Source organism: Thunnus maccoyii, chromosome 21, assembly GCF_910596095.1.
Source record: "Thunnus maccoyii chromosome 21, fThuMac1.1, whole genome shotgun sequence".
NCBI lineage: Eukaryota > Metazoa > Chordata > Actinopteri > Scombriformes > Scombridae > Thunnus > Thunnus maccoyii.
This window is the reverse complement of record NC_056553.1, coordinates 22,029,749-22,053,809: the sequence shown is the minus strand read 5'-3', so window position 1 is coordinate 22,053,809 and position 24,061 is coordinate 22,029,749. Positions and strand designations below refer to the sequence as shown.

Genomic DNA, 24,061 nt, shown 5'->3' with positions numbered 1-24,061 from the left:
AGAGGTCTTTGGGCAGAGCCAGGCCAGCTTTTAGCCTTGCTTCTAGTCTTTTTACTAAGCTAAGCTACTTGGCTGCTAGCTGTAGTTTCAGAATTAATACAAGAGTGGTTGATCTTCTCATCTAACTCGTGGCAAGAACGGAATAAGCATGTTTCCCATTATGCTGAACTATTCCTTAAATCTGTACTAAGTGCAAAAGGGGAGATAAACAGTAAACATAAGCAGAAGTGTTAGAAGAGAATTTTTAAGTTTAGAAACAATTAAGACGTAGATGTGGAATTGGACTGCAGCTCCACCAAGATATCCCTAATATTTAATATGTTTACTTTTCATGCATTCTAATTTTCTGTTCAGTCCAAATTCCAGCTTCTGCCTTGTACATGTAGTGCTGCTCTCCAGATTCATGAATTCAGATTGGAGTTTTCTCCCAGGTTGGTATTGCTGAATTACTAGAAGAGCAGAGATTTATCTTGAGTCCCCTCCCACACCTAGAGAGTCAGAATTGTGGAGAATTGGGGGCCGGCAACTGCAGCAGCCTACAGTGGGCAGCGCTGCTCACCGAGCTAAGAAACGCTCAACCACAAAACCACAACTGGCAAATGGAGCGGTGACATCACCGTCTCTGCATCACATTGCAGTGCATTGCATATGGACTGCATATGTACGGCACAATGGAAAACAGACATGGACAGATTGTCGGATGCAGAGCGGTACAGGCGGCATGCACTTCATGAACACAGGGAGCAGCAGAAGTGCTGACCTTCAGTGATACTGAGCAGATGCCAGTGAGTCACAGGCCAAATTAAATGATATGCCTTTTCCAAACTACTGTAACACAGCAGTTAGAGGATCTCATATCACTCCTATTGTTCTTGTCAAGTTCCTCTGTCTTAACATGTGGTGCAGTCCAAAGTCATAACCTTTGCTATCTAAATGCTTCATTCTATTGGACAAACTGTTCACAAGCAACACCTGCAGTGAACTAAAACACCACTATCTCTTTGACTCTATTAATTCATTACGGATATTTTTGCTCCATATACTACTGGCCACAGGATATGCTATGTCAACAACTGGAACAATAGCCAGCTTTACCGGAAAAGAGATAATCATCAAGTGGGTAATTCAAAGTTAAGTTGACCTATGTAAACATGAACATTACTGTTTTGAAGGTATTGCCAAGGGAACACATTAACAGCTGTGATCAGGCAAAGTGGACAGACAAATTACAAATAAATCAGAGGATGTATTTCAATAGGAAGATACTAGACAGTCCACTGAAATTATTTCCACGGTGGGAATACAAAAACCAGGGCCGACAGAAGCCTACCAGCTTCCCTTAGTTTCAGGGGAATTCAGTTATATGCAACATCTGTGTCAATATTATGGAGGTTCAGGGTCCTCAGTTCTTTTTTAAGAGGTGGAAAGGGAGTACAACTTTCAGCTTGGAGGGCTTGGAGCCAGACGGGCGTACGTAGGTTTTGGCAAAACTTCCAGGAGAACCAAAACAAAAGTGTGAATGACCAGATATTTGATCAACTCTTGAAAATGCTTTTTATAATAATAATGTTAGAAGTCCACAGTGAATCTTGTTCTACAAAATAAACCCCTTGAAGCAATCTTTATCAGGTATAGAGTTCACTGTGACCCAACATTATCCTCTAAATATGTTTAGGGCTGCAACTAATAATTATTTTAATTATTGATTAATCTGCTGACTACTTTTTCAATAAATAGATTAATTGGTCTGTAAAACATTGCAAAAGAGTGAAATGATCACTCAAAAATACACCAGCTCTACATATGTAAACAAAAAGAAAGCAAGTTTGGAATTGGGGTAGAATAAATACATCATCATTAAAATTCTTCTACAGTAGTTTGAACTAGACATACTGTATATATTGTATACATTTTCATACACACAATCAAGGATGTGTAGAGGTGATGGCCAGCTTACACACATTTTTATTTGCAAGTAATCAACCTTTATGGGCTGACATTAATCATGCTGATATAAATCAATCATATGTGTCATAGTAATTACAGTATGTAAATTGTATAAGAATTTAATTTCTGCAGTCTGCCTAGTTAAGGACAAGATAGATAGATGTGAAATGCTAGTGTGAAGTGACCTTAATGCTGAGCAGCATCCAGCTGCCTCCCCGCTGGAGCAGAGGGATGTTTCCTCAGTGCTGTGCTGTGGTGTAGAGGGGCTGTTCCCTCACAGACCCGAGCTCAGTCCGTCCAGAGCAGCGGCAGGGATGAGCGCCGGGGACTAGGCGGCAACGCAACGACGTATTTCACAGGTAAAAGTGGCTCCAGGTCGAAGGATACACCGTGTTTACTTCTGGCATTTCTTGGTGTTCTGTGTTTTTTTTCACATTTCACGACACATGCGGTCGGCTGTGGGGGCGAGCTGCTGTGAGGAGCAGACAGAGGCTGAGAGTCGCATCTGCTCTGCGTTCAACATTTCCAGCGGTCCCTCAACTTGCAGCCAAGCCAAACCAGCTACCTCGGCTGTCTCCTGTCCGGCTGTCCCTGCCTCCTCTGCCGGGATTAGAGGATTTAGGACAGTACTGTGGCACTCTCAGGCCGCGACACTACAAGGTGAAGGAGTGGAAGGATGGCGGTCCTTATTTTTTTTCTAACTTGAAGTGTGTGTGGTGACGACTGCCACTATCTGTGGACGCGCTTCTATCAGCTGAAGGTTAAAGATTAGCCAGGCTAGCGCTAGCGTCTTTACGTGCAATTGTCTCTGCTGTGGAAGAGAGGCCAAACTCCATCCAAATTACGCAGTTTTATATGTCCTAGCTTACGAGCAAATGTTCATACCGAGTAGAACAGCAATTTAAGACCTAGACGAAATACTTGGACCATGACTTCTGTTCGGTAGGCATTTAATGTTACTCCAATAGTTATATGCAATTATAACTTGTAGAATTGTTGCCTTATATTTCCACAGTGGTGTTTCAACCACAGTACCGCGGTGGGCGACAGTAAGCAGTGAGCCTTCAAAACTGAGCTGTCATTGAAATATGGGACTGTATGGTGGGTCATTCATATGCCGAATCTAACCAAGGACCTCTAGATGATTCCTACAAGGTCTTTAGTCTTGTTCAAACAGACAACACCTATCCATGCTGTAATCAAGCTCTAAAATAGACAGATGTTTAAGGGAATTCGGTGTGCTTTCTTCGTGCCACAGTGAATTGCGCGCATCTGGGCTAGGCTAGTCTGCTACGGCAGCGATCTGCATCAGAACCAGCGAGTCGAGCATCTTGCCAAGCCTGTCAATCAATTTTATAACGACATGATGGCAACACACGGGTGCAGGAATGTGTAGCTCTCGGGTTGTGGTGGGATGCTTGAGAACACCAAACGGCGATGGAAGCGAGCTGTGAATTGCTCTTGGCAAATGGTCTGCCAAGTTTAGGCTGCTTTGATGTTTGCATGTTGTCACTTTGTCACACCTGCAGCATGTTTGCATGATGATGGCTGCTGCTTGACCTCTCTTCTCCCCCCCCCAGTGCAGCCTACTGCACGCACTGCCTTACAGCTGACCTTGCATGAATACACTGTCAGAGCAGCTGTCCTGCTGTCAGTTTGCTAAAACAGGTAAAAATAACGCGCTTATGTTTAACGTTGCAATACTGAGTGTTGAACTTAAAGGGTTTTTTTAAGGCGTAGTTATATTTAATAGCCTACGAGGCTCGATGGACAAAACACTCGTCTCCTCTCTGCTCTTTACTCATACCTTAACCTAAATTATGTCACAGTGTTTGCGACTGCTTAATGGCTTTAATTTGAGAGGGTCTTGCACATGAATTGTCACTGTCACTTAGGGACCTCTAGAGGCCAGACTGTCATAGGCAAGATTTCACCTGACCTGATCAAGTTCAAGCATTTTTTATTACTTAGTTATTATAATATGTCTGGAGAAAACAAACGGAGTACAGTCATCTCAAGTTCAGGTGTAGTTATCCTATTTCATCCTGGCAGATTTGAACTTTATTATTTTGGTTGGTCTGTCGTGGCCTCGGGTCTGATTATTTTAGGTAGTGTTATTTATAGTATTTATGGTATTGCCCAGGAGTGATCTGTTATTCTTGCAAAGATCTTTCATAGCTCAGTGAGCGCACATTGAAAGCTGTTAGTAAATGTCAGTAAAGAGACTTTCTAGACAGAGAATGTAAGATTTGTAGACAAAAGCAGCTGGCAGATTAAAAAGCCAAAATACTGCAAAATATAAACCAGACCAGCACCAGCTAACATGCAGTTTCACAGAAAAGGGCAAGAAGAATCTTAGGTGTGTGTGGGTGCGTGTGTGTTATGTGGTAGGTCTTTCACACATCCCTGAGACTGGGGTGGTGTGTGTGAACACAAGGCCCTGCTAGATGCCCTGAGGGGGGGTGAGGTGTGGTGGGACGGGGAGCGTATTAAGAAGGGAAGCAGCTCATTAATTCCTTCCAGCAGTGGAGGAAAGGGTTGGTCAGCGAATCTGGAGGGGCCCTCCACGGCTACAAAATGAGTCACACCAGTTCAACTTTCAGGAGAGGTCCAAACTGCGAGCGATAAGTCAGAGGTGGGCTAACTTCCTGGTTTTTCAGGCAGTCTGGCATCTCAGGGCTAAACCTTCCCTTTCCACTCATTATGTGTATGCTTTGGTTGTTTTAGCAGCTTTGACAGACAGTCCTCCTCTCTCTATACATTCTCTGTCTGTCTTCAGCATTATTTCTAGGCCAAGTGCATCAAGAAAATGAGTTTTTCCGCCATTGGCTAGCTGTAGCCGAAGCCGTTGAAAGTCATCTGATGTTTGCCCGGCTACAGGGATCCCCTCGGAGGACCTGCCTGATGTCACATGTGATGTCAGAGCAGAGGTGACGCAGGCAGGCAGGCAGGAGGAGGCTGGTGGATGAAGCCAGCCAGAAACGTGTGAAAGCTACTGACATCTGCCAATGTGCCTGCCTCTCAGAGCGAGAAGGCTGTGGCATGAAATGGAATGAACGGTTGGTGTGTATATTCTTCAATCCTGACTGGCTGCTGGCCGATGGATGTCCATATGTTTGGCAGATGGTTGAGCTGCCTGCTTTGTGATTCCTGTGTGTCAGTTTTATGCCAATGCAGCGATTAAGCCCTTGAGGTAACCCTGACCATTCATTTCCACATGTTTACATAGCAGTTTTCCACATTCATCAGGCCGTCAATCATGACACTTTAACTACGTTGTGTGGGGGAGCTTTTTCATCCCACCTGTAATCTACTTCACAGTCATCTGTTAACACAACTCTGCTTTTGCTGTTGTGCTCTTGATGCGCTTGTGCTTTCTTGGTGTGGCGTTGTCTCTTGGATTTTGTCCTGGTGAAACAGTTTGTTAATGTTGGATATATCAAGCTTAACTGTCTGTTTGTGTATCACCTTTCCTTCTATAATATTGAGCAAGACGCATGCAGAGTCCACATCTGATTAGCAGAAAGCCAGAGCGTGCTAACCCTTTGATCACTGTGTTTCTGGCTGATAAACCATGCCACTGTCATTTCTAGCAAGCCCCGGACCTTGACAGACACTAATTACCATGAAGCTAGTTTGGCAGGCTCAGAAACAGTATGGGTTGGGAATAGCTCAGTGCAGGTGAAGCCTACTGTGTTGCAGAACAGTGCCTCAGTAGATTAGCATGCCTAATAACCTTGCCTTTATGATTTTTTTTTTTTTTTTTACTCATACTCAGTGATCATTTTCAAATGCTGGCACGAGCTGTTGTGTTCTGGAGCAAATGCTCAGCCCTGAATATTCCCCCACATATACAGTATGTATCGGATGCATTCAGTTGAAGAAAATCTCATGACGTCAAATCGCTGAACTGAGCTAAGCCGACTATACAATGGAAAATGAGTCCATTGATATAATTACCCTCACATCATCAGTGTTATTGGTTGCTGCACAGCTTTGCCCTGTGCATTAATGAGCTATTTGCTATACAGTTCTTGTGCGGAAGCCAGTTGTTGAAAATTTACTTTGGAAAGAAATACTGATACTGCATTAAACTTGGAGGACAAATGTTTGGCTGGACTACTTTTTGATAGTCTGAAATGAATCAGGACCAGACCATAATGTTGCAGACTGTGATGTGTTGGAATATAGTGGAATAAAAACAACCTCCCCTCCACCCCATCCTGCCTTTGATTTCGCTGCCAGTGGAGTCTGACTGTAATAAGTTTAAGACTGAAGCAATGCAGTGGGAATATCTTAGCAGCCCACATGCTATTGTCTGTGAGCTGCCATTCACAAAAGCAAAACAACTGTTGCCATGGAATATGCTCAACAAAATAATGTAAGTGGGTGTTTTTTTTGGCTAAACCTTTCTGCATGAGGTAATTGACTTACAATGCACAGGCCCTGCCTGTTGCTACTCTCTCTACCAGGAGGGCGTGGATGTTAGAAAAAGCACATGGGTTGCAATGTGGTGATGAGCTCTGTTTTGTAATGGACAGGGAAATGTTGTTATTACTCAACATTTAAACAGATGTTTTTTTTAGTTTACAAACCTGTTCCAGAGACTTTCAGTCCTCATTTTTCATTGTTGCAAGAGGTCATAATTGGCCTGAACTATAGTTGCATGGCTCGTGAGTCCAGTGGGGTTTTTCTGATGTATAGTGAGTGTCCAAAGGGCAGATAATAGCTCCCCAGATAATATGCCCTCACTTTATGTTGCTGAGTTACTGTCTACCTGAAGTCAAGAACATTGTGCTTTCTAGAGGTCAGTGTGGGTAAAATATGGCCCGAGGTTTGCTTGGCTGTTTATTCCTCCGGCCTCAGCCAAACACAGGCCTCCAACTTGTTTCCCCGGGTCAAACAGGAGCCCACAGAGAGGCTGATTGGAAACATTTGCGACACCGTCGGCTCTCCGCTGTCCCCACAGCGACGCACTTCCTCAGGAAGAGACGGCCTCTCCGCTGGACACAGTGATGTCACATAGATAAACAATCCGCGGACCGTTGCTGTTTGCTGAATGTGATGGGCTGTCATCCCTGAGAAGCCCCTGTGCGTGCACAGTCCTAACAGATGCAGGCCAGAGACTAGCCAAGTACACACCCACCCGGGTCAGTTGTTGTAGATCCAAGGAGACTGGGAACAATGTGGTGGAGAGGTGCGGCTCTTGTGGAATATTTTAGGAAGCGGGCTTATCCTCTTTTTGGTTCCAGGCACTGGCGTATGAGATTTCTTTTGTTGTGGTGCCTTTATACTGGAGCTGGTCAAATCCAGATTTGTTTTTGTTTGTAGTTTTTAATTTTTCAGAGGGATGTGCTATTTTAACACATCTGTGTCTCCTTCAGGACAACAAAAATCACTGTTACTCAATTTGTTTTGACCACAATGCAGAAAGTCTTACTTTTTATGTCTCCTTTCATAGACTAAAGTTCATTTACGTAGTCTGAATTATCCATGTTAGGCCTGTAACCCATGCAATCTGGACCATTTACTAACACCCTCTAACACTGCAGTTCTGTCCTCCCTGAGGCCTGATCTAGGTCTCTGTCCTGCATTGTCTGCCACCCATGCTGTCCCTCTGCTTCCCTTCCTCCCCACCTCTCCACCATGGCCTCATCTCAGATGGGCCATGAATAAGGAGCTGACACCAAACTGTCAACCTGCAGGCCGTCATGCCCCTGCAGCCTGCCGCTGGTGTAGCCACCAGTAAAGGCACAGGCCCCCCTCACACAGCTAAAAATGCTTGTATCTGTTTTTAATAAACAAACCGTGGCCTTGATGGAAGTTCACTTGACCTCAAAAGCGGCTTTCTCACATCTTTCACTGTGTAGTATATGTAAATGAAGTTATAGTAGTAGTTTACAGTGGCTAATGAGAGAAAATGAGGCTGGTGTGAGGGTCGTCGGTAGGGAAATGCCAGCCCTCATGTGGTTCTATTTATTTTTAGCTTACTTAGCAGCATATGTTATCCATAAACCATATCATTAATTTCTCTCTTTGAGTGAGCTGTGTCATTAAAAATACAGCAGATCTGCACTTTTTTCCACAGTTGCCAAATTCAAGAGCCCGTAATGCCAGTCTTTTTCACACAAGAAGGCATTGTAGCGAAATACAATGTTGTTGTGTTTTCGGGGATGAAAGCCGACCATTGTTGCATAGCATTGCTTGAATCCGAGGTTTTATTTGATATAAAATGGGTAATTCCATTGCGTAACGGCATTAGCAGTATTTAAACGGAGCTTGTCATGGGAAAGAAGGAATTGGGGTGGGGTTGGGGGACTATATGAGGGCAGGTCACTTTACAGGAGGAAATCCTCACTTTTACTGATGATGGCGATAATCCTCATTAGTGATGACACCAAGAGCAATTGCCTCAGATTAAGGATTTAGACAGATTAGATAGCATATGTATGTTCAGTGAAGACAGGTTGATATCAAAATATTATAACAAAGGTGAATTATCACATTAATTTACATAGCTCTTGACCTAAGGCTAACTTTAGTAAGCCTGGGTCTTTTTGGAAGAATAGGCTTCATCTACAGGAAGGAAAGGGTGCTGATACCAATCTGTCTCTGATCTCAAAGGCTGACGTGTGCTGCTCTTACGCTGTCGGACCTTTGTTAGACTTGGTGTTGGTTTCTAATGTCAAGTATAGAAGAAAAAGCTTTAAGTTTAGGGACAAATTCTTGTTCATCACCTTAGTTTGGGTGAATAGTCTGTAATGACAAATAACCACAAATATTACCATTTTATATTCATTTTGCTGGCCTAAATCTCCAAGATATTGTGTGATTTATTGAACATAGCAACTGGCCTGTTGCCCAGCACAAGTTCAACTAAAGTTCGTGAAATAACAGTCACTTAAAAATTATGTATGTCTCATGCTCTTCTGGACGCAAATGAAGCAATTGTTTTCAACTGACATTGTTCACAAGAACCTCCCGAGCAAACTCAGATCTAGCCTCTCCTCGAGGAGATTACTCAAAAGGCAAATGGAAAGAGTTAAACTCAACAAAAGTATTAACTGGGTAAGCGCCAAGAGTCAATCCTCCAAAACTAACAGGTTTAAGGTTTTAAATGAAAAAGATAATCGTATTAGAGAGCCAGACATACAAAGAGAGCGGCATTTCACGGTCTTGGATCCTGTTAATCACCTAGTAGGCTATCCTAGGGTTCAGGTACAAGGGGGAGGGAGGGAGCAGGAGGATATATAGAGGGTAGTGATGCTACCCTCTGAGTCAGGAGGACTCCTTTTATAGATGGATTTTTTCATCTCTACGGGGCTACCATGGCTAAACAAATGCTAAGAGGCAAAACAAATGCTAATCTGTTTGCAGCTGAATACATTTCAGTGAGGCTGCATCAGCCTCCAATTTGGCTCTACCATTAAACAATCATAGTGTGATTGGCTTTTAAACTGTCTGAACAGCATTTGATTCTGGCAATGAGTCTCACGCTGCTGCTCCTGAATGCCATTTCTTATTAAGGACAGCCAGGTTGTTGGCAGTCTGTTCCACTGGAGAGTATTGAATGAGTGGGCTGCAGCAGCATCTGTCCTGTTGACAAGGCAGCAAGCATGACTTCATCAAGGGCATTACATCATAACCAGATGCACCCTAGGTATCATCAATTCAATTCCTCATCATTCCTTGATACAAATACTCATAGTTGTTTTGGACAGAAAGCAAATGTTATTTTCCCATTACAGCTATGTAGATCATTAGGGTTTACCCATTTTTATTGAAATGTCCCTTACTTAGTTTTTATTGCATTCCTTGACAACTATGAACTACTATTAACAACTACTTCAAGCTTGGTATAAACACTTAAAAATCTTATCAATTATTATTTCCTTCATAAAATCTGAAATAAATATAATAAAATACTGACAATCTATCACAGTTTCCCAGAGCCCAAGTTAATGATTTCACATTACTCGTTTACCAGAAGTCTAAAAGCCAAATATATTAAATTTACTATTATTAGGAGTAAGAAAACCACCAAAATTAAGAGGCTGGAGACACTAAATGTTTGGCCTTTTTGCTTAAAAATGCTTAATCAATAAATTGATTATCAAAATAACTGAAATAGATTAATTTTCTTTTGATGGACTACTCAATTAGTCTCCTATAATTTCAGCTCACACACACACCATAAAGAAGATGTGGAGCATGTTGAATCATATCAATGCCTTTCATTTCTGATACTGTGCCTTCTATAGTGTTGTCATGATACCAAAATTATGATTTTGATATGATACCTGCCTAAATATCTCGATGCCAATACTGATATGATCCCACGGCAAAAACCTAAAACATCAGGAAAAGTAATTGAATAATATATTAAACGACAGAACATGAGACTTAAAATTCTTTGTTTTTTTTATTAATTCTCTCTCTCTCTCACCATCTCAAAGAGGGAGAGAGAGAGAGAGATGTTGTTTCCACGCGTCCAGTCTGAGATGATGTTGTAGCTTCGTCTGGGAAATAAGAATTGAAATGAAATGAAAATAACGGGTGCTCTGATAGCTCAACAGATTTCCTTTGGATTCTACGCGGAGCCATGTCGAAATTACATAACCCTATTTTCTATTACGAGCTCAGCGCTCGTAGTAGAAAACACAGGTTACGCGTTAACTATGATTTTATTGGGTATAAAAATAATAAACATAAATGACATTAACTGAAAGTCTGGAATGATGATAAAGCTCAAACCCAGGATTATTAGCCTGCACACTACAGTAGTGCACTAAAGTAGACTGAACACAAATGACTTAATATACCCTCTTGGTGGAGGTCTGCACTATACTGAGCACATTTTCTAATAATAGAAATAACTATTGACAAAAATGTACATGTACATTCTTACAGTACTGGTACTAATAAAATGGGGTATAGTACTGTTTTTAATAGCATGGTATTGCAGTACCTTTCTAGTATCAGTATACCGTGCAACACTAACTTTCTATATTGATTTCAGTCATATACATTTCTGGAAGATTCAGAAATGAACTTAGTAGTTTTGGAAAACACAAACCCTAATCCAGCACAGAGATTTTTTAGGACACATGGCTGAAAAATGTCGTCCTTTCAGACTATAACCAGAAAATACTTCTGAGATGAAAAAGATGTAGCGAGAGAGGATGAGGAGGTGAGCAGAGAGAAATACAATCCCCCTGTTGCCTCATTGATGCAAAACATGAGCACTGGTTGGCTGCTAACAGCTACCTTGCAGCCACTGTATGGAAGTCTACCGGGAGCTCAGTGTAAACAGTGACATTTTGTGGTTTCACTGCAGAACCAGCAGCCCACAGAAACTCTAGTCACCACTGATGATCATGTAATTTTGGGTTCATTTCGAGGGTGTTTGTTTACCTCCCCGTCTTCCACAGTTCTGTACGTGGACGGGTTTGGTATCGGCGCTTTCTGAGTGAGATGGAAAGAGGGTTGTTGCTATGAGGACTGGAGAAGAGAGGAGGGAGGGAAAGGCTGCTGGGAAGGCGGGTGATCTCGGTTTTGTCGTGGCGGCTCAGAATTTGGGTTCGGGGGTTCTCTTTTTTGTTCCAAGCTCTCAACTGTCCATATGTGTTGGGACCCTTGACAAAATCTGGACACGGGTAGCAGGGATAATGGTTTTACCGTCACCTTCTTTTCTCTGTCTCTCTTCTTGTCTCTTCATGTCGTTCCCCTCTCTCTGTTTTTCCCAGTGATGGCCTCAGCTGCGCAGCTGTGCCGGTGATCCTGCCGCTGCACGTAGGGAAGAAGCAGAGACGCCTTGACAACCGACCTACCTTCCTCTCTCAAAAAAGAAAAAAAAGCAGAGAGAGGAAAAAAAGAAAACACACCAGCATTAACAAATGCGACCATGTACAGCGTGGAGGACCTCCTCATCTCTCATGGATACAAGCTGCCCAAGCATACCACCTCCTCCTCCACCCCTACCCCTACCCCAGCCCCCGCATCCTCGTCCCACCAGGCTTCCTCGTCCTCACCACCGTCCTACAGCAAACATCATGAAATCTTGGAGAACAGGCCTGGCCCCAGGACAGTGAATGGCTATGAAAGAGGGTCCGGTGCACCCTATGGGAACAGTGGTGGAACCAGACAGCCCCAAGTGTACGCCAGCAGCTGTCCCAGCAACAACAATGAACCCAGGGACAGGAGCCAGTCCAGGCGGGAGGGTGAGAGCCGGAACCAGATTGACACCCACTCCTTGGGAGAGTCGCTGACCTCAGACAGTGGGTAAGATGTAGTCTGTGCTGTACCTTGAGAGTAGGGATGTGTTCCTGTCTGACTGACCATTTTGCATGCCATCAACCACCCTGATCAGGTTGACATCATCCTTTATTGAATGATGACACAATCATTCATTACTACGGCGCCTTGATGGAACAGATTCATGAAATTTAATAGCTAATCAAGGAGTTTTGCGTGGGGATTTTGCATCACATTTAGGATAGAACTGCCTCACTCTGTCTCTCAGTCCCTCCTGCTGTCTCTCTCTTGCTTCCGTCTTTCCCCTTGTGTGTCCCTTCCTTTCATTTCATCTCCATTCCCCTCTTTCCTCCTCTTCCCAATCAAGTCTTGGGCATGGGAGGAGGGATAATGTGTGCTGGAGTCTTAATCTGCCACACGGGACCTTGGAGTTGTAATCAAAACAGCTTTTGGGCAAACCTATGTCCCCCATTTAAGCATTCCCAGTCTTACACACACAGGTTGCCAGGTTTGTCAGAATATCCCCTTCCAGATTCTACCCTCAAACATATGCCCAGCCATCTTCCACTGTTTCACAAGCATCATACCTTAATATATAATGCATACCCCATCAATAATACAGGCTTTATATAGGGTTCATTTGAATATGTATATGGAGGAAAGGCTATATTTAGCTTAGTCTGGAGTTATGCAATTGAAACCCTCTCGGGTAAGGGCTGTTGGAACGTTTGATAGTTGCACAGATATCGCCTGGCTGCAGCCAATCTGTTTTTTCCTGAAAACAGTGTTGTTTAGTTTGCCTATTTGCACCAGTTCTGGGGGTTAGTGTGCTGTAACTGAGACAAAGTCAATACAGCTGTTCCCATGTCCACACAATTAGACAGGCTTGTCAGATTTTTTTTTTTTCCTTTTTCCTTACATTTTGTGTGGCTGACTTTCTTTTTTTCCCTAATCCCTTTTTGCCACCAGCCAGTGACAGAGCATCTGAAAATAGTCAAATGACCTTGAATAAAGTCAGTGGGTGTGTTAGTTTTTTTTCAATTTCTGGTTTTATTTTTTGAGACGAGTAATCCGCATATTCATGTCACTGCTCTGCCAGTGCTATCAGAGCATTCTATTGGGAATGTGGCAATAGCTAAGACATATGTTCTGTGATTTCTGTCTGTTGTTTGTTCATCCTTCTTTTTTTACCCTCATCCAAATCCGTTTTGCCTGGCAGCTTTAGTTTAGATAAGGAACAGGCCTATCTTGGCACTCCCATTAGGCAGTGCTACTTAGACCCAATTAGACTAATGATGGTAACTCATCTTACATGAGATGCCCTCAAATTTAGTAGATTGGCATGGCTGCCCCCCCTCCTTTCCCCCAGCAAACATCTCTGGCCAGTGATGATCATGGATGGAAATGTCAAGGACGCTCAGTGGCCTCAGCCTCAAGGGGCTGTACACATGTGCACGGTCTTGTTTACGTTGTCAGTTAGTCACTCCACAAATAGCCTGAATCTGGCTCCATCGAGAGACCACTGCGCCTTGTTGTAGCCCATCAGGTCTGCCATCAAACACTCTCTCAGGGATATAATAGGAGCTTTGCTTACACTGGTGTAGTGAGATGCTTCTCATTTTCTCACATTAGGAGCTGAGGAACAGTCCAGTAGAGAGATTGTCGATGAAACGTCCTCTAAATTGTTGATCTGTCTTGGAGGACATCCGGGACTAACAGCCACAGTGTGTCATTGTATAATGTGTTCATTATACCCCATAGAAAATCACAATGACCAGACACTGCACTGCTACTCATGGTCATCTGTCTCCATCTAGTGGGATATGAATTCAGTCCACATTGTAGACTTATTTGGCCTCTTTTCCTTTCAATATTACCTGTTTGTTGACATTTAATGGTCCTGAACAGCTGTTTGTCAGTGTTTTGATTATGTGATTGCTTTGATATTTCAAAGTGCTTGGATCTTTCAGTATGTGTAGTTTATCACACCTGGCCAAATGCTGTGTAAAGTGGCTGTGCTTGTCAGATTGTTGGTTTTGGAGAAACCACAATGACTTCTGAAAGCTGTGAGGGTATTGGGCTTCAAACACTGTTTGACCATCTAACAAACACTTTGTTGAAGCATACTGACACCTTTACTTGTGTATGTTTCCTCTAAGGTTCTGTGATGGCAGCAGAGGTCCACAGTCGCAGTCCAAGGACGTGTCCTACTGGAGAAGGAGAGGCCAGGACTTCACTGTGCTGCTGGACTATGCCGACCTCAGAGAGCCCCATGGAGCAGCGCAGGGGGGTTACAACAGGCCAGAGGGGCCTCAACAAGCAAGAGGCCAAGAGGTGCCTGCAGAGGAGCGTCAGAGGGCAGCCCAGGAGAGGCAGCGCTGGGCAGCCCAGGCGCAGGCCCATTCTCAGGCTCAGGCCCAGGTCCAGGCACAGGCTCAGGCTCATGCCCGCTCGAGAGAGAGGGAGGCAGCTCTCCATCAGTGGAGGATGGCAACTGAAAGAAAGTGCCAGAGCCTGGGGACAGATGAGTGGCGACCAGCTGTGAGCTTTAGCCGCCAGCTTTCACAGAGTGAGGGTGAGCGTTGGGCACAGGAGCAGCAGCGGCTCCATGCCAGGACACCAGAGGGCATGGTAGTCCACCCCAGGACCAAAGCCAAATCCCAGTCCCTGCCCAGGATGCTGCAGCCTGAGAGCCTGCAATATGTGGACATAGCCTCATCTGGTCAGGAACTGTATAGGCGGGTCAATGGCCACCCACTGTCACACCACAACCTTTACAGGGCACCCCGCTGGCCGGAGAATGGCAGGCCAGCCAGCGCCAACCAACTCCTAATGACACCAAAGCCCCGCTTCACCCGACCCCCTAGACCTCCCTCCTATGAAATGCACCAGCAGATCAGGGGAAGCTGTGAGGTGTTGTCTGGGAGAGACTCAGCTGTTCCCCAGGCCAGGGATAGAACACCACTTCCCTTATCAAGGACAGGTGACACGCAACTGGACTATTTTGCACAGGACTCTGGACCTCCAGGATACATCCCTCCCCCATCATATAAGAGAGCCCCTATGATGGGAGGGGGGCACCGGGGATATGGTGAAATTGCTGTTGACTACAGGTAAATTGCTCTATTTACAAGGGTACCTAAGTTATGGGTAATTCATCAGTAAAATAAGATATTTGTAATGTTTATTAGTGTTTGGCTTGAATTTTTCATCTCTGACAGCTGAGCCTTGCCCTTATTTAAAAGACATTTCTTTAATTGATGTAGTCAAGGGTAGACAAAATCTGTATATTAGTTAAGAAATGTATAGCTCTGAGAGTTGCAGAATACAGAAATAAATTGTTGAGAGCCAAATATATTATCCACATATACCAAACCTTTAAAGAAACCTTTAAGGGGAGATTATCATTGAATTTCAGCATAGAAATTTTATTTTGCTGTAGGAAAATTCACTTAGTGTGCGTATCCAGAGATGGTACAGCCCCTTATGTCATGTTACACCTACAGTACATTAGCAATGAGACTACGTAATATATGTAAGACCCAAGCCAGATCCAGATAGATCTCCTCAAATGGATTTTATCTTATGCACTGATAATGAAGATTCTCAAATCTTTTCGAGATCAGTGTTTTTTCTATGGTCTCTGGTGATATCTGTTGATGTTTGCAAATGTAACTGTCCAGTGCAATGAAGATATATTCTATGTTGTACTCTGAAATGGAGTGCCATTTCACTTCAGTACACCTTTGTGAAAGTAACTGTAAACTCACCAAGCGAACATTGGAGGAGAGCAATATAATTAGGTTGGTTAATATCACTTTATTTATTCTGATATCCTTTGCTCTCCTATTTTAATCCTATACAGTATGTCTTCTTAACTCGTTGTCATGTAGATAAATTGCAACTGTGTTGTTCTACTCCTAGGTACAGAGGGGATTTATACCAGCAGATACAGGTGGCTCCAGATGGATCTCACTGGTTCACCAGACATCCAGCAGGTTCCTGGCCTGATCCCCAGAGAGAGAGAAGCATGTCCAGCCAGAAGCAGCTTTATCCTGTGTATACTACCCAGGAGCGCCCTGGTGGAGGGGTCCAATATATCCCCTTTGATGACCCCCGCATCCGCCACATTTCCTCAGCCCTGGGTGGTAATTCTCTTACAGACGCTGACAAGATCCGCCACATCCGCAACGAGCTTCCCAGCGTCACCGTGTCGGAGCCTGTATCCGACGACAGTGCCTTTTTGCCCCCGCCATTGGGGCCATTCATCGCTGCCAAACTGGCCGGTGATGCCAACCAGACGTCTTCTAGCGACTTCGACAATGACAATAACAGGTGGCACAGCAATTTGCACAAAGAGACTGTCGATAACTTCCCAGCAACTGACCAAAACTGCAACAACAGATATCCCAAAAACCAACGTCCTCCTCCATCACCCTCTTCGGCCTTCCAGGTTCCATTAACAAAAACATCATCTCGCCAGGGGTCCAGCTCAGATCAGGTCTTTGCAGAAACCATCACTCAAGTAAAGAAAATTGTCCCAGAATCAGGGCCAGAGAACAACAGGAACACCAAGAGAAGAGTGAGTGAGACCATCTTCTGCCTTGTGTCTGTCCCCGTTCACACACCGACTAACATTAACAAAGACTCAGCAGCAGATCAGAACAACAATGAGACAATACCAAGCCTGACTGTCACCAACACAGACACTTTTGCTGTAGGCCTCAAAGAGACCCAGAACCTGCGAAGCAAGTCTGTGAACGAGATGCCCATCAAACCCCACTATCACTTTCACACCAGCAGCACATCTTCCATGAGGAATTACAAGAGGGCTCCTCTAAGGAAGGAGATTATAGATGCCTGGGCACTTCAAGCTAATGAAGACAAAGAGTTGTGCTATGCTGGGTCCTGGCCTGGAAACCAATATCGTAACCAGGAAACTCAGACTGGCTCACCTTTGACAGTGGTGAAAAGTCCAGAACCCCAGAGCCCTCCTGGAGTACAAGAGCCTGTTCAGTCTGCCTCAAGTACAACCACAGACAGTGGTATGGGGGCAGACAGTAGCTCCTCTTATGGGTACCCCATGACTGGCCAGAAAAACCTTCATCCCTCCAGCAACAGCGCCTTTTCCCGTCTCAGCCTCAGCCCAACACAACCGCCGTTGCTGCAACCCTTACAAGATCCATCCTCTCCATTCAAGGACCGGGATCAAGGAGACCTGCAGCCATCCTCTCCCAGGAAGAGCAACTCCAGTCCCCCAGAGAGTGCAGAGCAAGTGGTCTTTGGTCAGTTTCTCTTAAAGCCAGTAAACCGACGACCCTGTGATGCCATTGGTGAACTGGAGAGCATTAATAAGGAGATGGAAGACACCATCAGCAGGAGACCCAATGTGGGTCAGTGCATTGATGATTTAGATGGGGTGAAGATGAAATTAGACCGGTTTAAATCAGGAGCACATTTCACTGCTGGTCCAGAACCAGGCAGGGAAGCAATCAGTCTTCCACCCATGCACATGGAAAAACCCAACAACATCAAAGTCAGATCAAAGTCTTTCGCTTCTACTGCTGATCTAGACTCCATGGTAATGAGAAGTGCTTTCTCCAGGCCACAGACAAACAACCTACCATCGACAAATGAGGTATCCATAATCCCCTGCCCAGGCCCAAGAGACAATTGCCTCCTGTCCTCACTGTCCCCGCACAGTGAATCAAACCGGCTCTATAGACAGGACATCCCAGTCCCTCAAGAGTCCTTGCTGAGGGATGTGGGACTAACAGTCTATACAGAGACTCCTGGTGGTCCCGGGGAGCCAATGCAGCGCTCACTGTCTGTCCCATCTCCACTCGATCACAAGGAGCTTAGTCAGTCATTACAGCTCTCATGGGAGAGCAGGACAGCACTTGTTAAAAAAAGTGGTAGCCCCAAGCACAATTTGAATCAAGAGCTTAAGGCTGAAGGGGAGACTGAGAGAAAAGCTCAATCGGACGACATGCCACAATTCAGGGGTGAGCTCAGTTTGAGTATCTGTAGGACCAGGAGTGAAAGCAACAGATCACCTAAGAGTGAAGGTTCCCCACATGTCACCAGGTTGAGAAGGGAGGTTTCCTTTGTGTTTGAGGGCGGTGATGGCGATGAGAGATATAGCATCTCTGAGCCTCTGACCTATAAGAATGAGTCAACAATAGCTGATAAGCACCTGGAGAACTTACTGATTCAGGAGAAGGCCAATGCTTTACCTGCAGAGGACCTCAGCAAGCTGTACGAGGTCAAATGCGCAAAGGGCATCCCTGAAAATGAGTCCATTGAGCAGAGGGCTGCCAGAATCTTAGGTATAGCTGTTCCAGTGGAGGCCTTGGGTGTGGCTGACAAACAGTCAGAGGACAACCAGGATGATACGGTCACAAGTGTAGCTGAGAAACTACAAAGTCAAGGTGGAGAGACACAGCAGGTGATAGGAATGTGTGAGCAAGTCAAAGAGGACTCCCTGATTGTCCAGGGAGCAGAGACAGAGGAGGTAAAGGAGACAGGATCAGGTTTGGACCAGGAAGAAGATGACAGACAAAAGCACAGCAACAGCCACGATGGTGAAGACAACCAAGATACTGAGACTCAGTCAGCAGCAGTACTGGACCTGCCTGAGTTCCCACCCAGTAAGCTTCCCCTGTCCCTGCCTGTTTCCCCCGATGAGAAGCTAGCACTGAGCATGTGCACTGGAGAAAAGAAGGGGCGTGGTGGAACATGCAAACTAATCGAATCCCTGCAAGATAAGCTAAGTTCTTCTGCTTCTTCATCTGCTACATCTCTGGGCAGGTCAACCCCAGACAGAATGGCCCGTCTGAAAGAGCTGGACTCAGTGTCTCGAATAAGACGCCTCAGCCTCAAAGGCTCAGAGTCCGAAGGAGAAGTTGATTCTGAAGAGAGAGATGGCGACAGAGAGGAGAGTGAGGTTCAGGAAGAGACAAAGGGGGAGGTTGTGGAGAAACAAGAGGACGAAGAGGACAAGAAAGCAGAAAAAGGAGAAAGAAAGGAGGAGGAAAATCCAGATGAACATCCAGATGAACATGAGAATGCACATGAAATACATGACAAGATGGGAGATCCTGAAGAAGATTGTGAACCTAAAGAAGAGAATGAAGGGATTTGCAAGGGAGAACAAAGACAAGAAGAGGAGACAGAAGAGGTTAATGTTGAGATTGCACTAAAGGTAGAAAAGGAAGGTAGTAGAGAAGATGTTGAATTAAAAACAGAAGAGCTAGATAGAGAGGTGGAGTTGGAAATTTTGGAAGATGACAAAGAAAAGCCTGTGGAGGTGAGAGATGGACAGAATGCAGCAGAAGTCAGCAGAGCTGAGGCAACACAAGACGCTGAGGGAGAAAAGTTTCCCAAACCAAAGCAGCGCACCAGGCTCCAAAAGCCTCCTCTGCTTCCTAAACCTCGCAGTGTTCCCAAGAGAGAAATAACCCTGCCACTGAGCTTCAGCACTGGGACCTGTGGCCCCTCAAATATGGAGGATGAGGAGATGCTCTCTGTCTCAGGTGAGTGTGAGAGTATTAAGAGAAACCATTTTATATGTTTATGTTGTACTATAGTTCAATATATGGATATTAGCCACTGTATATATAGGTGCATTGTTGATTGTTATTCTGTTGGAATAGTTCACCTCTTGTTTGTTTTTTTCCTCGGAGAGTAAGATGATAAGATTGATACTGGTGTCATGTCTGTGTGTTAAGTATGAAGCTGGAGTCAAGACTTGATTAGCCGAACATTAGCATAAAGACAGGACGCAGTGGGAAATGACTATCCTAAGCAATATTGTCCCTGCTGGTTTTCTATCATACTTTCAAACTTAAGCTAGCATGGTTGTGAAACAGGTATTAAATTGCCTTCTATGTGGTATTAAAAGGGTCTTCATAAGCATTAGATTTAACTTGGTGGACCCAAGAGTTTTCATCTCTCTTATGATATGATGGTACAAAACCTGGCAATCTCACAATAATGACAAGATTTCTGGATGATGAGCACAGTCACTGGACCCAGCTGTTTTTCATCAAGAAATAGTTGCAGCACGTAACCCAGCTAAACCCACAAATTATAGTTCTTACATTTCTTTCTGTGTACAGATGAAACAAATGAGATGCATCATGTTGTCAGGCTTATTTTCTCACTTAGATCGAGCCAGGCTAGCTCTTTCCCCCTGCCTTTAGTCTTTATTAAGACTTAAAGGACCAGTGTGTAGGATTTAGTAGCATCTAGCAATGAGGTTGCAGATTGCAACCAACCGAATACCCTTTCCCCTCCCCTTCCCCTTCCAAGTGTGTAGGAGAACCTACAGTGGCCATGAAACTCGCAAAAAACGTGAAAGGCCCTCTCTAGAGCCAGTGTTTGGTTAGTCTGTTCTGGGCTACTGTAGAAACATGGTGGTGCAACATGGCGGCCTCCATGGAAGAGGACCCTCTTCCTATGTAGATATAAAGGGCTCGTTGTAAGGTAATGAAAACACAACGATTCTTATTTTCATGGGATTTTACACTAATTAAAGCAGACTTATGAATATTATATTCCATCTCTGCCAAGTCTGTTCCGCTAGATGCCACTAAATTCTACAAACTGCACCTTTAAGCTAGACTAACCAATTCTCCATCATCAGTTTCATACTTAACACACAAAAATGAGATTAATATAAATCTTCTCATCTCACTACAGGAAAGACAGCAAATAAATGTATTTCCCAAAATGTTGATCTGTTCCTTTAGTTTCCACACTTCTGTGGGAAAATACAATCATTCTGACTTGTTTTCAATTGTGTTGTCTCATCTTTTCTTTCCTCTCTTTTCTCATCAGACTCCTACGACCCCAGTCGAGTGGAGAGAGTGTAACCTCTGACTCTGCCTTCACCACTGTGGAAATCTGTCTGTCTCGAGTTAACAGCTTTTTCCAACAACAAAGGCTTTCATCTCATCTCATAGCTTAGTCAGCTGTGACCTTTCCAATATTGTTACACATTACTCCTCACAAAACTGACTGTCCTGGTGCTGCGGGAGCATTTTTACAGCCAAATAAAGGTGCCGCTGGTGCCAATTCTCCAGGCCTTCTCAACCTCGTCCTTCCATTCCGTCCACCTCTCAAAAGTTTATTTGCTCAAGCAAGCAGACTTCCTCCTTTTGAAGTTGTCTTATTTTGCTCTTGGAAAAATGCATGTCATTATTCCCGTCTGCACTTGGGCTCCTTGCTGAGCTTTGGTGTTGAAATATGAATGTAAAAGTGCTTCTGCTCTTCAAACAAATGAAATGTAACAGAAAAAATACAAAAGAAGGCAACAGTATTGCATTACAATCAGTATTAACCTACACCAAATGTAAATAAGAAAGAGGTATAAGATTTTATTAAGAGTATTAAAAAAACAATTTAAGACATTTAATTGCTGAAGAAATGTATATTTTCTTATCTATGTTAAGAAAAGACTAGATTTTTGGAAGTGTAGTCTTTGGGTGTATTACTAATAATGAAACCCCCTGCTCTTTATTCTTATACTTGTGTGATATAGAATGTACTCAGAGAGCCTGGATTGCAATGAGAAACACTGTGGTCCTTGAATAGTTTCACTCAAGAGCAATATAGTCGTCGTACACAGGGCGTTTGTGACATGATTTGAGTAGTAAGTCTCCTTTTCAAGGAGCTGATCTCATTTAAATGTCTGCTTTAAAGCTCTTTCTTTTGGTACAAGTGTTAGATTGGCACTGCTGAGATGATTGGCTTTATGTTACCAGTGAGCACCTGATAATCTCCTCAAGTACTCAGAGATTACACCCGGTGGGATTCATGTTCGCACCCTCCCTGTTCTCCAGTGCCGTCAGTCTCAGCATCAGCAATCGCAGCGTGTATCAGAAATGTCTGATTTGAGTGTTATTTTTGTTAATCCTCATACTGTTCAAGAAGAAAATCTATATTTTGTGGCATTAACAGAAGTCTATATTTAACCGTGTGGTTTGCTTTGTTCACATCTTAGTTTGTGTGTGATTTCAGAAGTGCTTTTTTGCAGGAAGTGATAGATGTAGCTATATTGATCTCAGTGTGCCTTGTACACACTGTTTCTGTGGAGAACTTCATTTGTGTGTAACACATTCAGTATTCTAATTTAACTCATTTAAACTGAACATCAGTAATTCATTTTACTTTAATGAGAAACATTTGGAGTTGTTTTGGCAATAATATTGAATATTAAGCTAAATATGCTTAATATTGATGCTGTACAGAACATTGCTGTTGGAATACTAATCACAGTATCTGAACATGTTCAGTAATTTAATGTTGACATATCAGTGCTTTATAAGTTGTGGGCATAACTGGCAATTGGTTTACACTCACTTTACTTATGGGGTAGCAATACAAGAAATTTAAAATCATACCAAACCAAACTTTATGCTATGCATTGGACATCAACATTTACTGGGTTTAATACCAAAATTCAAAGCTAAAACTGCAACTTCTGGTTTGCTTGTTTGACCCTGTCACCTGCAAGACTGTTGCTGTTGTCTGTAAGCCCTGTTTGATCCAGCTGTATGTGACGTTGAAGCCGTTGGATCCAGTTATAGACTTGTGAGGAAGCAGCTCTGACACGAGTTCATCAGTGGAAGCTCCTCGCAAGTTTTGTTTTTGTCCTGTTATCAACCCAGTCCCTGTACCTCTGTGTTCCAGGTAATGTGTTATCTGGTCATTCTCGTAGGTCTTTTTGTACTGCAAGTTCTTTGTAACATATAGACTATTGGTGCACATCTTGCTTTGATATTTTCTATTTTCATACAGAAGTATGTACAGCTTCTTTTGTATGCGCAGCATCTTTTTTTTTCTTTTTTTGTGCATGAAATGCGTAAGAAGTCACAGAGAAGGTGTATTTGCATATAATTGCATTTGGTACTATATAGTCTATCCAATAAACAACTGTTATATTTCATATAATGTATATTTTATTTTCAGAAGTTATGCTACATATTTAAAACAGAACAAGGTATTTTTAGATTATTGTGAAAAGGGAACTGTTTTTGAAGGCACAATATTTGTCTATATTTGAAATGATCGTTGAGAATGATCATAAATAGAGACAAGTGTGTGCTATTGTACAGTACTGCAGAGTATTCATAAATAAAAGTCTTTGCATGAAACCTTTTGTCTCTTATTTTGCTTTCATTGTATTATACATGATACCATGCAAAGACCAACATTGAACTGTTATAGACCTAATAAGTGCTACTGCTTAGATTGTTGGTGGGAAAGTATGGTTTATGTGTGTCATAACTAGGGCTGGGTGAAAAATTTCAATACTGTTGCAAGGATACACAAGTTTTGTTGCTGATATCGACATGCTACTTCTTTTATGATTCGCTCTCCAAAATATAACCACGTGTTTTTTTCCTTTTAAATAAAGAAGTCAAAGTTCCCAAATGTTACTTAGTATGATACTCAGTGGACCACAGATAATTCTTTGAAGCAAGACAAAACATAACAAAGGATTTAACATAGAGGTGACAGAACAAACATACGTGAGACATTTACATTACACAGACTGGACAGAGGATAGGGAATATGTACAAGGTGGGATTGATGTGCAGAAATTCATGTGTGGGTATGGTGTGTGTATGAGGCAGATATCTACTTCCTGTCATAGAAAAAGAAACCATGTATGTACTACCATCATAATGCAAATATAATATAAACGGAAAAGGACAGAGAAAAAGTGGATAAACAAGGATGTCGGTACAAACAAAAAAAATTATTAAGATGAGCAGAGGTGTGTTGAAATGGGTCTAGGTCATACTTAGCCATGGCATGGAGTCAGTACAGCATCAGTGCTATTATCCTCCTG

General features: G+C 43.4%; 1 protein-coding gene across 3 annotated transcripts; it reads left to right on the top strand.

Annotated features, from left to right (window-relative positions):
- The first annotated feature begins 2,209 nt into the window (after nucleotides 1-2,209).
- jcada (junctional cadherin 5 associated a) lies at nucleotides 2,210-23,360 on the top strand. Of its 3 annotated transcripts, none has more exons than XM_042399136.1 (5): nucleotides 2,210-2,306; nucleotides 11,694-12,228; nucleotides 14,361-15,314; nucleotides 16,126-19,736; nucleotides 21,043-23,360. In XM_042399136.1, the coding sequence occupies exons 2-5, from the start codon at nucleotides 11,852-11,854 to the stop codon at nucleotides 21,075-21,077; spliced, it is 4,977 nt and encodes a 1,658-aa protein (XP_042255070.1). In that variant the 5' UTR covers nucleotides 2,210-2,306; nucleotides 11,694-11,851; the 3' UTR covers nucleotides 21,078-23,360. The 3 variants fall into 3 exon arrangements, with proteins under 3 accessions (XP_042255070.1, XP_042255071.1, XP_042255072.1); XM_042399137.1 differs by lacking the exon at nucleotides 2,210-2,306 and adding an exon at nucleotides 2,313-2,607; XM_042399138.1 differs by lacking the exon at nucleotides 2,210-2,306 and adding an exon at nucleotides 2,729-2,889.
- The last annotated feature ends 701 nt before the right edge of the window (nucleotides 23,361-24,061 follow it).